General features: G+C 38.0%; 1 protein-coding gene across 5 annotated transcripts in view; it reads left to right on the top strand.

Moving 5' to 3' along the window:
• The window catches only part of Csmd1 (CUB and Sushi multiple domains 1), a 1,642,848-nt gene that overhangs the window by 822,395 nt on the left and 806,109 nt on the right, over positions 1-14,344 (top strand). For all 5 annotated transcript variants that reach the window (XM_006508931.4, XM_006508930.4, NM_053171.2 and 2 more), the window contains exon 4: positions 2,289-2,483. In XM_006508931.4, coding sequence (XP_006508994.1) covers positions 2,289-2,483 — 195 coding nt within the window. The remainder of the gene's footprint in view (positions 1-2,288; positions 2,484-14,344) is intronic.

The raw sequence follows: 14,344 nt of genomic DNA, 5'->3' as shown, positions 1-14,344 counted from the left end.
TGCAGATCTGTGTCTCCAGTCCCGCTCCTCATTATCTTTTGACCCATTCACTGGCTAGTGCATACCTGGGCTGCTTCTCTGTCTTGGCTGCTGTGAACAGTGTTGCCATAGAGTAGGGAGTGGAGGTCACCCTTGCTACACTGTCTCTGTCTTCTTCCCCTTCTTCCCCTTATCCTACATGTCCAACAATGCCACTGCTGGATTCCCAGGAGATGCTACATTTAGTTGTGGGACAAAACCTATGATACTTTCTACAACAGCTTTATTCACCCAAATCCAGACCCACAGTGGATAAATGTGTTTGTCTTCCCCATACTGGTTATTCCTAACTCCTCAAGCAAGTCCTTTGGCTTAGAGAAAGTAATAACTTACTGAGGTTTGAATTTATAGTTCCTGCAATGTCTGAGGCTGAGCACTTTCTTCAAATACTTCTTGGCTATTAAAATAAAAACAGTAAAGGAGGGGGTCAATTCCAAATTTTCTTTCTGTGTAGGACAGCAAAGTGGACAACTGACATACTGAAATGTTTTATTTCAACATCTAAACATTCTACAGACCTGCTTTTTAGACTGCACTATTTGTGAGTAGCCACTTCATTACTATGAAGGTAATAGTAACAATCTATGAATTCACATTTCTTCTCTAAACATCCCTGGGTAGCCTAGTTTATGTGTTATTTTAAATCGTGCTATAATAAATAAACATACTTATGAAAATCATTGAAACCACCCTTCACACACACACACACACACACACACACACACACACACACATGCACAGGCATGAAATAAGTACAAAAAGAAAATAACTTATTTCTTTGGAAATTGGTTTTTATTTGAAAATATTCTTTTAAAACAGTAGGTCTCTTAAAATATTTGACTATTTCATAGAAAGCACTGAATTCCTAGAGGGATAGCTAAGTTTTAAACCTAAATTACAGAGCCACCTGTTGCTCATCCTTTCCATCAAGTGGTATCAAGTCCATCCAAAATCATGTTCTTCGGCCAGGGATCTCAAATCACTCTAACATTGCCACATGCAGGTAGACTTGGTGAGAATCTTTCAGGATGAAAAGAAGGCTCCAGAATAAACAGAATCAAGAACCCAACTTTGAACTGCAAATACAGTACTTGCTTTGGCAACACAAATAGAGAAAAGGCAGCTGAGAATACCCAGTGAACAGGCTCTGGGCCTGGGCTCTAAGAACAGAACCATTTCTCTGGTTTGAGTGAAATTCTTTTTATTTATTCTTTAGTGCAACTCTTATCTCTGAAACATGGGTTGGATATGGATTAGTGATATGAACCAAGAGTGGTACTGCTGGTGGGGTCTGAAATCAAATGTGTGTCTATTACTGGTTAGTGATGTGTATCAGGTGTGGTGCTGATGCTGAGAATAAACATTGATTGGATACTGTTCAGTGATGTGTATCAGGTGTGTGGTGCTGATGCTGAGAATATGCATGCCTTGGATACTGTTGAGTGACCTCTATCAGGTGTGTGGTGCTGAAACTGAGGTCTGAGAATTAACAGGGATTGGATACTGTTTAGTGATGTGTATCAGGTGTGTGGTACTGATGCTGAGAATAAACATGCTTTGGATTCGGTGTAGTGATGTGTATCAGGTGTCATAGTGATTCTAAGGTCTGAGGATTAACATGGATTGAATACTGTTTAGTGATGTGTATCAGGCGTATGGTACTGATGCTGAGATCTGGGAGTGCACATAAATTAGATATTAGTGATGTGTATCAGACATGGTACTGCTGCTGCAGTCTCCAGATAAATATAAACTGGATATCAATTAATGATGTGCATTGTGTGTGTTAGTAACAATGAGGTCTGAACTAAAAAAAAAAAGAAGAAAGAAAGAAAGAAAGAAAGAAAGAAAGAAAGAAAGAAAGAAAGAAAGAAAAAACCAATGGCATGCATCCATACCTCAACTCAGACATTATTTTCTCAGCTCTTTGGCTTTTCCTATATCATATGAAATCTCATTATTACCAAAATAATCTAGATATCTAATGGAAGACAAAATATGAATAGAAGTGTAGGTTTTTCCTTTAACCAAATATATTTGTTTACACTTTCCAAAAGCCATTATGAAAATGTGGCAGGGCTGATGTTTGAAACTCTGGACACATTTTCTTTTAAGCTCATAAGTGCAGGGATCTATTTTTCTATTGCGAGAACTTGTGGATTTTAGTAGTTCAAGCATAGTGCTTATTTTACGGTACAAATGCATCTTCATGGAACATTTTCTTCAACTTCCTTTTCTCCCTCCAACAGTTTTACCTAGTCACACGTGTGGAAACCCTGGGGAGATACTGAAAGGAGTTCTCCACGGAACGAGGTTCAACATAGGCGACAAGATCAGGTACAGCTGTCTCTCCGGCTACATCTTGGAAGGTCACGCCATTCTGACTTGCATTGTCAGCCCTGGGAATGGTGCATCCTGGGACTTCCCAGCTCCTTTCTGCAGAGGTAGGTTTACCACCTTGCCCCTGAGAAGGGTAGCCTGTGCCTAGGGAGTGGCTTTGAAGTTGACATTCACAACTTCATAACTAGTTAAATGAAACAGCATCGGGCAGGGTATCCTTTCATCCACCCTACTTTCAAAAGAAACAAGACACAACATGGAAAAAGCAAAAACAAACAAACAAACATAAAACCATGCTAAGACCTTAGCTAGCCCAGCAAGTCTGCTGTTAGAGCTCAAATGTCCATATTTCTTCCTATCCCTTTCATAGACATTTCTATTTACACATTCTATTTACACATTTCTATGTATAGAGTCACCTTGGTTAAGTGTCCTGATCGTTAATGGATTTCTTCTTCTTTCTTCTAGCTTTTTCTTCATTGCTTTAATCTCTGTATCCTCACATCCATAGTGATTGTCCTGCCTCAGGTTCCTGAGAGCTATGATTTCAGACTTGAGTCACTAAGCTTATCTTGTTTGTTTGTTTTATCTCATGCTCCTTTGTTTACTCATTCCACATTAAAATGTAAAGATAGTTAAACAAAATTAAACAATTCAATCTCTTCTAAAGGCTCTTCTAACACTCTGGCAATTAGTATGAGGTAACCACAGAACAGTGAACCATGTTTCTGTGAGTTAGTGTCTTTCCCCAGTCCCTGGTAAGTTCAGCCTCTCCAGTGGAATAATTGTGCTATTGCTGTCTTTGAGGGAAATGTATTAAATCCTGGATTGGGGGTTTCTAAGAAAGTATCATCTTGTTGATCTAGAAACAAAAGGACAGGTTAGTAGTTATTAAAGTCTTAATGAGACGTCAGGAAGGCAGTCCCATGGTTTAATCTCCCACCCACCCACTGGTGTAAATGTTGATGTTAATTTATCAGACAGTGAAAGAAAAGTTTGCTGGGCATGGTGTTGCACTCCAGTGATCCCGGGACTTAGAAAAGAGAAATAGAAATATCAGGGTTAGAGGTCATCATCTGCTACATAGTTTGACATCAGCTTGGGCTATAAAAGACTACTGTCTTAAAAATAAATATGTAAATAAAACAAAAATTTAATTAACCCAATCTTATTTTTTATCCATGTTGTTCTGCCAACAGCTCTTATTTCCAATCAATATATCCATATCCTTATATCTTATTGTCTAGCTATCTTCTGGTCAAATGTTGGAGTTTTGTGAACTCTCTGTGATGCTAATAATTTTATGATGATAGCTCCCTAGCTCTGGAATGGGCAGTTACTATGGCCCAGCATGACATAAAAGAACCATGTCACAGGAATAGAATCTAAGAGGGCATGTAGGAAAGTGCTCAGGCCCAGATAAAAATTCAGAGTCCAGAGCTGGGGTTTAACACTTTTAAAGTTTTTCTTATTCCTGGAAAAATTCTATTATGGCTGGTTTTTTGTTTTGTTTTGTTTTTATTCCCACAGGCCCATCACTCTTCCTCAATTGCTATTTTCTTGGAGTGTCCCGAATGTTAATCATATGTGTTTTTATGTTCTTACGTTGTTCTTTATCACAATTGTGTGTGTGTGTGTGTGTGTGTGTGTGTGTGTGTCACATGGATATGCCATCATGATCCAGAGCCTGCGGCCTTTCCCCTGATTTTCCATAGTTCTCTCGAATAACAGATCCCTTTGAATGAGAGTGTCATTGGCCATTGGAATGTCCCAAAGTTCCTTTCCTTCTTCTCCCTCCTTCCCACTGTGGTTGGGGGTGGGGGGCATAGGGTGTTTACTTTGGTGACCTGAAAGTTACTAAGTTGTTCTTTCAGTCGAGTCCAGCCACTATTTTTTCTTTCAAATATTTTCTTCTCCATCCATCCTCACCAACACCTTATCATCTTAATGGCGTCAATTAATAACAACAAAGTTCAGTGGCCTAATTTATTTATTTCTGTTACTATTTTATATGTTAGTTAATGTCCAAATGCTACGCCTACAACAGCCTATAGCCTTCAAGATATAATCTCAGCCTTGAAAACCAAGAGTTTCAACATGCGTGCTTGCTTTCTGCATTAGAATTTACCAAATCCATTGGAATTTTTCTCTTTATACATGTTCATTTTCTTTTTCATACTTTCCCCCACTGGCTGTTTTCTTTTACAAAAGGTCTTTACCAATTCTGCAACTTTATATTTTATGACGTCAAAGTTGATATAACAACCATTCAGCATCTTTATTGTTCCTTAACCAAGTTTTTATTAACACATCACTTTATCAAGGTAAACATGTTCCTCTACATTAGAGATAAAAGCATTTATATTTATGCCTTTTCTAATTCATTGCCTGGTAAGAATTCAAAATTCATAGAATAAAATAATTGGAGAGACATGCCATTTCTTATTGATTGAGACAACTCAATAATAAAGAAAAAGCCAATGGTCTGATGCTGATGAATATAAGGAGGTTGCAACTCCAGGAGCTGCATTAAACAAACAACTCATCAGTGTAGGCGAGCTGGGTTTTAAATGGAATGAGTATATTTTCTGATTCCCAAAAGTTCTGGTTGTTTCATTCCAGAAATTCTCTGATGCTTCTTCCTGGCAATCTCAATACCTGTACCACTACAGTATTGGTCCACAGTGTCTTCTGGGCAGTACTATAAAATTTTACTTTTCCATCCCACCATAAGTGTCTAACTGACACAGTAACACCCAAGTGTGTGGACCATATATAGTTATGGGATGCTTTTCACAGTAATACCTGTGGTCGTAGTGGGGATCACAGCAGCTTTCTGGGGGCATTTCATCTAGGTCTGAGCTCAGGACTCTCTCACTTACAATCCAACATTAACTTATTAGTTGTCTTAACCCATCACCTCTCTTCAACAGTTCAACTTTGATAACTGTCTATCATCACCATCCTCACTCATCATCCGTGACAGCTGGACCATTACATTGTGCATATCATAGTGCATCTTTAGAAGCAAGAAGTAACAGTGGGCATGAAGCTCTAAAGGCAATCCATAAAGGACACAATAACCAATGAAGCAAATGCTTTCTTAACTGGACTTGCTTTCCCCTATTTCATAAATCATTAGATCATGTTAGATGCTACTATATCCAGCATCCTTTGAGCTCAATGACCCTGGAAGGAAAAAGAGATCCAAATCCAATGCAAAATGTAGTGTGCATTATGAAGCAGCAAAGACATCCCTGGACATCTGGAAGAGTACAGGCTTAAGAGCAGGAGAAGAAAGTAGGTAAATGCATAGCTCAGGAAGTGAAACAGGTGGATTCCATGTGTGTAAATGCTAGACTGCCGTTCTTTCATCATGGACTCATCCTACATGTGTGATCACTCAGGCTATACATGGACACCAGAGGACCACTTTTGATTCCAATCTTACCTGCTGATAATTTTGCTACAGAAAAAAAATGGCTACCCAATTAGCTCTTTAGGGAAACCATTAAAAGTTCCATAAGCAGTGCCTGGCAAATACAAAAGTGGATGTTCACAGCCATCCATTGGCTGAAGCACAGGGTCCCCAATGAAGGAGTTAAAGTATCCAAGGAGTTGAAGGGGTTTGCAGCCACATAGGAGGAACAACAATATGAACTAACCACTATCCCCAGAGCTCCCTGGGACTAAACCACCAATCAAAGAAAACACATGGTTGGACTCATGGATCTAACTGCATATGTAGCAGATAATGGCCTAGTCAGTCATCAATGAGAGAAGAGGCCCTTGGTCCTGTGAAGGTTCTATGTCCCAGTATAAGGGAATGCCAGGGCCAGGAAGCAGGAATGGGTGGGTTGGAAATCAGGGGGAAGGGCAAAGTGATAGGGGATTTTTGGAGGGTAATCTAGGAAAGTGCATATCACTTGAAATGTAAATAAAGAAAATATCTAATAAAACAAACAAACAAACAAACATGTACCCTGTAATAGGATCAATAGGTGACACTGTTGCTATTATGAGAGCTCCAATCCTTTTTATATTGGATTTAATTTACTCCCTGAACAATCATGCATCATGCACAACAATTTCCTTTTCTCTACATTCTCACACTTGCTATTTACAAGTTTATTTGTATTATTTATTTACACAGTCTTTTGATAACAGTTATGCTAAGTGAGGAGAAATTACACCTCCTTGTTGTTAAAATCTGTAGTTTTTTACATTTCTGTTCAGTGGTGTAGTCTCCCGTAGGAAAATTACCTTTGTAATTGCCAGCTCAGCTTTCTCTGTACCATTTATTATAATGATGGTCACTGTTTTCTGTGTTTTGAGCAACGTCTGTATTCTGATGTTTTTCCTTCTCACGTGGGTGCTGTCATGGAAACGCCCTCCCCCTGACACACACAATTCTTCAGGACATCTCACTTTGTTTTTTACTGCGAAGATGCTTCACAGTTTGACAGCCCATCTGTTCATTTTTATTGCTGTTAATTTTTGTTGTCTGTGATTTTTTTGGATCTTATCATAAGCATTGTGGCCAATATCAATGTCTTGAGATGTTTCCTCTGTTTCTATCCAGAAGCTACACCATTTCACATTTTATTTTAGGTTTTGTACCATCTTCCCTAAATTGTAAAGCATTATTTCATTTTCTTGAGGCTTATCCTGGCCCATGTTCTTCCTGTGAGAGCTAAAACACATGAGATGTCAGAATAAAAGGAACCTTGCTAGCAAGTAAATATTACTGAGTGGTGGAGTGGAGAGACAGCTTATGGCTAGAAGCACTGGCTGTTCTTGCAGAGGACCAGTGTTTGATTCCCAGCACCCTCGTGGGGGCTACAACAGGCTGGTACATCCAGTTCTAGGCTCTGACTCTTGAATAGTGTGCATATGTGGAACTTAGATTCTTGTGCAGTGCACACACTCATGAATAAAAACAAATCTTTTAAAATCCTATTGGAACTATAATAATACACATTTATAAATGGTTGACATATGAAAGATAGATAGATAGATAGATAGATAGATAGATAGATAGATAGAATACCTGACCAAATGAGTGAACTTTCTATTAATAGTTTCCAAGATTAGGTAAAGATAGTTGCTATGTCCCAAGCAAACATGATTGATGTGACGTAACAAGGAACTAATAGCAATTGCTATCATCCTATGTTAAAGACACAGGGATCTGGCTAGAGAGATGGCTTAGAGGTTAAGTGAACTGGCTGCTCTTCCAGAGGTCCTGAGTTTAAATCCCAGCAACCACATGGTGGCTCATAACTATCTATAATGAAATCTGGTGCCCTCTTCTGGCCTGTAGGCACACATGCAGGCAGAACACTGTACACATAACAAATATATAAATAAATCTTAAAAAAAAAAAAAAGACATGGAGATTGCAAGACTTAGCATCTGGCAGAAGGCTGAGAGGAACTTCACTGACTCCTGTCAGCATTGGTCAGATTGCAGGCAGCTGCTTCTGTGTGCAGAGTGGTGTTTTCATAGACTATGTTCTCTCATTACACATTAGTGATAAACAACACTGGAAAGAGCTCTTTATCCAAAGAAACAGATGAAGTTTACTTGAATGCTAGCTTGTATTAGGCTAAGATATCCAAAATTTTGTACAGTCAATATTAATGACTTATGGGGTGTTTGAAAATTTTCATATTGATTTCAACATCTAATATATTTTGACAATAACCACATATCTCTATGCAAAATATAATAGCTACACTTCAAGGTATCATGTACACCTAAGCCGATGAATACTACTTTGATCAGCTCAGAAATGGTGTCTTGATTAATTTAAGCACTTTTATTTCTCTTGCCTATTTTTTTGACATGTAATCTTACTTGATAGCCCAGGCTAGACTTTAACTAGATGGGATTATAAGTGAGAACCACAGCGTTGAGTGTTCTATACCTGTCCTTATTGTATGAAGACTCCTGATGCTTTTAACTAATGATGCACAGTTGTTTCCAAAAACATGTGTAGCTTAATTATAAGAACCGATAAGAAGATAGGTCTAGATGACAAAGTGGTCATGTGATGGGGGTTCTTTATCTAGTTAGAAATGCTGAAGCCTGTTTGAGAAGAAGAGAAGGTTACCTTGAAATTAGTTTTAGCAAACGCTAGACCTAAGAGCACTCTTTTTCCAAAGGAACACAATATTCAAAGTCTTCTATGAAAACTTCTATATTCCATTATTTGGGATGCATTAATATTCCTACCATGCATTTTATGAGGACTTCTATTGTGGCTCCACATCTTTACTGACATGTGCTCTTCTTTGTTCCTATGGTAGGCATGTTGACTGGGATTATATGAAATCCTAATAAATTTTCTTAATAGGCGTTGTTTTGGATTTCTCTGTTCCACTTTTCTATTGCTGTGACAATGCACAGCAATAGAAAAAGCAATGTGTGCAGAAAGAGTTTATTTGAGTTTACAGTTCCACATTAGAGTCCATCACCAAGGGAAGGCTGGATAGGAACTCAGAGCAGGTACCCAGAGTCAAGAGATGCTGCAGAGGCCATAAAGGAGTACTGTCTACTGGCTTTCTCTCCATGGCTTGCTCAGCTTGCTTTCTTATAGCACCCAGGGTCACATGCACAGAGGTGACATCACCTACACTGAGCTGGACTAACCCTTATCACTCATTAATCAGGAAAATGTTATACAGACTTGCCTAGAGGACAATCATATGATGTCATTTTTTTTTCAATTAAGATTCCTTCTTCCCAAATAACCCTTGCTTGAATTAAGATGGCATAAAATCTAGTCAGCACAGTGCTCAGCACACTTGTAAGGAATCATTGTAATGTGACAAGCTTTGGTGAGACAAATAGAAGGAAGCTCTGTTCACACTGCCCAGTTAGGATTTACCTAACCATTAATGTATACTTAGCCATGACTTCTCATTTAGCCCTCTCAATAAGCCATAGATGGATATGTGGTGCTCCCATTGCATAGTAAACCAAAGTGGAGCACCTAGAAAGTAGAAAACTTCAACAAACAGCAATAAAAGAAAGTAATACAACTTAGTTCAATCCTAGATGGTGGAGAGCCAGAGTACAGCCATGAAAGCAGTCTGTGTAGCCAAGGTCAGAGAGCAGTGTGCAGCCAAGAGGAACTTCTACCTATGTTTAGTCTGTAGAGGAATTTTTTTTTTTTTTTTTTTTTTTTAGTGCTTAAAGCTGGAGCTGCAGAAATAAACTTTGAGCCTTGATCAGAACATTGTCTTGGCTCCATTCTTTTCTCAACCCCCCCCCAACCACTTTCATTTCCAGACCACCTTTCAGGTGAGCCCTGCTCGGCCATAAACTACTATAAGCTGCTGGTCAGCTACAGTAGACAACCTGAATTTAAGTTTTATAAAGCCTTAATTTTTTGAGGATTTCATTTTTTTTTCCAAGACAGGGTTTCTCTGTGTAGCTCTGGCTGTCCTGGAACTCACTCTGTAGACCAGGCTGACCTTGAACTCAGAAATCTACCTGCCTCTACCTCCCAAGTGCTGGGATTAAAGGTGTGCACCACCATTCCCGGCTGAGAATTTCATATATGAGTACTGTATTTCCACCATTCTCCTCCCTCTCCCCCTACAACTCCACTCCTTCTCAAGCTCATAATTTCTTCTTTATTTATTATGCACGTACATACATAATATATAATCTACCACCTTACTGAGCTCATTCAGTAAGTGTAGTGTGTGTGTGTGTGTGTGTGTGTGTGTGTGTGTGCCAGTGCGTGTATCTGCATGGGTGTGTGTTTGGAGCTTATTTGGGATTGGATAAGCTCTTGAAAGACTTATCACTGGAGACAAAATATTCTTCTCTCTCAGCGTAGATTGGCTACACCTCTTCATGTAGAGTGGAATCTTCTGGAATTTATACTATATGTGTTTTGCATGGCAACTGGCAATGCCATCATGTAGATCTTGTTTAGGCAAGTATATCCTGGATGTAGCTTCCCTGTTTTGTCTAGAAGATGCCATCGAGCATCAGACAGCTATATGTCTTAAGTAGAAGGGAGACTGTGCCTGCCCTTGCAAATATTTCATTTTATAAAGTTAACCTTGACATGGGAACTCCCTTGACTGGTGTCAGGAATCAAACACCCTCAGTGCATACATGGGATTACCATACAGACTGGCTGCACTGCACCTCATGTAAATGACTCATTGTCTTTGCAGGTCTGAGAGGTTCCAATTATTCATGACATGGCAAAGTTAGGCATCTAAACCGTGTTCTGTTTGATATTTTGAACTGTGTGTATAAAATAGATTTTAGCTGGGTAGAAAGGGACATTTTACATTGAGAATAAGGCTTCTCACTTTAAATAATGTGAGAATAATTTCAAAATTTCCAGAGGGAAAATATAAATATGAACCCTTTGTTGACATTCAAAATCATTTCCCACCCACAGAAACGAGTAAAATTGGCACATCTCTCATTGAAAATATTGTTTTCTGCCTGGTTTAACTCAGACAAATTCAGACTTACTTAAGTTGGTCAACCTTTGAGTAAAATGGAAGATGTTATAAGAATTGGACACAGAACAGATTTTAAAAATGATTTCCATGTGAGAGGCCTTCTGTGGGAACCACACCCGTGCCCTTGGCTCTGCTATTGCACTTCCATGTGGAAATCTTAGGGTGAAAGTTTCCAAAAAGCTGAATTAAATCATTGATGTTAGCAGTCCACCATCCATTTAAAAACTATGTGTTGCATACCAAATTTCACAGCAAAATAGGTTTCTTTCTGCCCTCAAATGCTGATAAACAGTAAAATATCAAAAATATTTTAAGGTTTTACGAGTGATATGTTATGTTGAAAGAAACATCTAATATATTAATATATACATATCAGATATTGACAAGAATAATCTAGCCTTTTTATAATAATCCTTAATATTCTAGAGTCTCACTTATAATGATAAGTAAAACATTTATTAAAACATAGCATATTTCCACATAGTTCTATGGTTTTTTTTTTCTCATAGGTTCAGACTACATTTGTAACACACTTCAGCCAGTAGCTACATCTCTCCCTGAGTTATCAGTGTGAGGATATTTAACTTTTATTTGCCACACGTGAATTTCTCCATGTTAGAGATGAGTGAGTGAGGAATGTACACCACAGTATTTTGACTATGAAGCTGATTATTATGTCTTTCTGAAGAAAATAGATAATTTAGCTCAGAAAAATCAGATAGCTATTTTCTTATTCATCTTGCTTACTTATGTTTTTATTTATTTACTTATGAAATATCATTATGTAAAATATATCAAAATGAGACAGTTTTTAAATAATATTTTATTTTCTTAGATCAAACTGCTTTATGGAAACACATCCTTTGAGAAGCCCATGAATAGCACCCTTGTTTTAATATTTAAGTATTGATATTTATATAATTTAATATTTATATAAGTAAAGCATCTCCTAACCAATAGCTTCTCTTGATTCAAAGATACTACACCATTTGAATATTGTATTATGTCTCATAACTGGAAGTCTAGGGCTCTAAACAGAACTGGTGAGAGCATGAATTAAACTCACTGAGTTTGAGGAAGAGGAACCAAGGTCCACAAAGAACCCTTGTGGATGTTGCTGGAATTAGCACTTACTACATTTGAGCCCTGTCAGGACAATTATCATCATGACCTCTGATGATAATTCCTACAAGCAGAGGGCAGCATCCACAACAAATAAGTTCGTGGCCCCAAACCCCAGTACTGCTATGACTAAAATGTCTCAATTTCAGCCATGCTCTTCTAGAATTTAATTTACTTCTTTATCTGGTGTATTAAAAACAAACAATTATACATGTATCTTGGGGGCCATTGGAGATTTGCGTCATTCTGCACCCAGCTGCGGACGATCAAGCAGTGTTCACCTTGATTTCACTGGCTTTGTTGTTCTCAGTACCTTTCCTGTGCCTCAAGCCTCAGAGGCCTGGAGCTGACCGCGGTGCTGAAGGGTTAGTAGCCAGCTATGGCCTTGCATCCTAGAGAGTGGTGGGGAATAACAGAAGATGGCACCATAAGTCACACACTGCAGAGCAGACTCGCAAGAGTAGCTGTCAAAGCCTGATAGACTTAAAACATAGGAGGATTCCTGGGCACCGAAAAGAGTTAAAAAATGTAGATCATGATATATTCCATGAAAATTAGTTCTGAGTTGTTACTAATTTCTTTTTATGCTTCATTAAATGGAAATATAATATTGTGACATCCTCATTTACACATGTAGATAGAAAAGAAAGGAACAGGAGCGATTACTTTGTCCTTTCTATTTTGCTCATGAATTTAAGATAAAGTGGATTGTCAATTGCAATTAGACCAGAATCCCAAGACTATCTCCTCTCCAAAAATCTTTTATTTATTGATCTTGCTACATGTGTGTGTGTGTCTGTATATGTATATATCTTTAATAAACATTTTAAATTTAAGCTCATCACTTATAGCACTGTGAGAATACCTAATATTTGCTGAACTTCAAATGCCTTTATAAATTACAATGTTATAAACTCATGTTTGTCTCTATGTTTCAAACATAAAAAAGTTCCAAAGTGTAAATTCCTTACAGTTTGGGTGTTTTGGAATAAAGTCTTCAAGTTGATCAATTTTAATATTAATTTGTTGATCTCATTATTTTTTCCACAACCTTCTTAACACTTCATAGCTGATAGATTTTTTTTCTTTATACCATCAATCAACACTCCATCTACAGCATATGTGATGTAATAATAGAAAACTTTTCTAATAAACTTCTGTGCCTGTGTGTTTACATGAAATTCTCAAAATAGTTATGAGTCAGATTACCAGAGTTCTGCAGTTCTCCAGAAGAAGTGCTTTGCTCACAAATGGATAGAACAGTTTGAAATGGGCTAAAGCTAGACAGCATATTTGGGGTCAATAAAGATGACATATTGATACCCTGTCTCAGCATGGAACACACACAATGAAATAAATATAATAAAGATTAATATGAGTCAGGGATAATTTAGTTATAACAGATTGAAATTTTTCTTTTGGTTTTGAAATACCTACCATATAAAACTTGATCACAAGTACAGATTCAGAAAAATGTTCTATGATTCATCTCTGTCTGTTTTTTTAATTTTTCCTTCCTTTGTTTAATTTTCTATCTCTTGTCTTGCTTATATCATTTTTTCATCATCACTATGGTCATGAAATTGGGCCTCTTTTCCCGCTTCTTGAATAGGTGCAGGCCACAGTGTTTGTGCATCTTGGTCAGGTCTGAGTTCTTAAACCCAAGAAACCTCCAAGTGACTTTCGAAGCCACTGGAAATGGGAAGAAGAAGGATGGAATTTGAGGTCATTCCAGAGGTCAACACTTTACAGTTGGCCTCACCACAGCTCCCCTCAGATGTTAACATGATAAAATGCTCTTGAGTTCACATGTCTCAGAGTCACATTCTGCCAGGGCTTCACAGAGAACCCTGAAAGTAGTTAATGCTTTCAACAGTGGGTGATCATGCATGAGGGTTGAATGTGGGTGCTGGCCCCCTGCACTCAGCTTCAGAAAACAGGCATACTGTGGGCAGGGTAATCTCCCCACACAGCTTTCATATCACTTCTGGTTACTGAGGTCTTTGCCAGAAGAATCCAGTCAAGTTTACTGTGCGGATTTCTTGTTTAGACTTCTGTTGGATTCTACCTAAATCCAACCACTTCAGTTTCCAGTCATAAAACTGCAGCTTGTAGATCACCATCAGAGAGTATTAGGAACCTTAAACACCAGTAACTTCTCTTCTAAAACTTTGGGAGAGAGATGACCTGACAATAATTAGAATTATTACATGGAGGTGCATCTCAAACATGGGATTTAAATGAACATATTTCAACCATTCAACTATGATGTTGGATTCTAGCTACAGTCAGGAGCAGTGCTTTGTGAATTTAATGTAATAAACCTGGTATTTCTGTTTTTGCAT

Source organism: Mus musculus, chromosome 8 (assembly GCF_000001635.26).
Source record: "Mus musculus strain C57BL/6J chromosome 8, GRCm38.p6 C57BL/6J".
Taxonomy (NCBI): Eukaryota; Metazoa; Chordata; class Mammalia; order Rodentia; family Muridae; genus Mus; species Mus musculus.
Note: the sequence above shows the minus strand (reverse complement) of the source record. Positions and strands in the feature narration are given on the sequence as shown.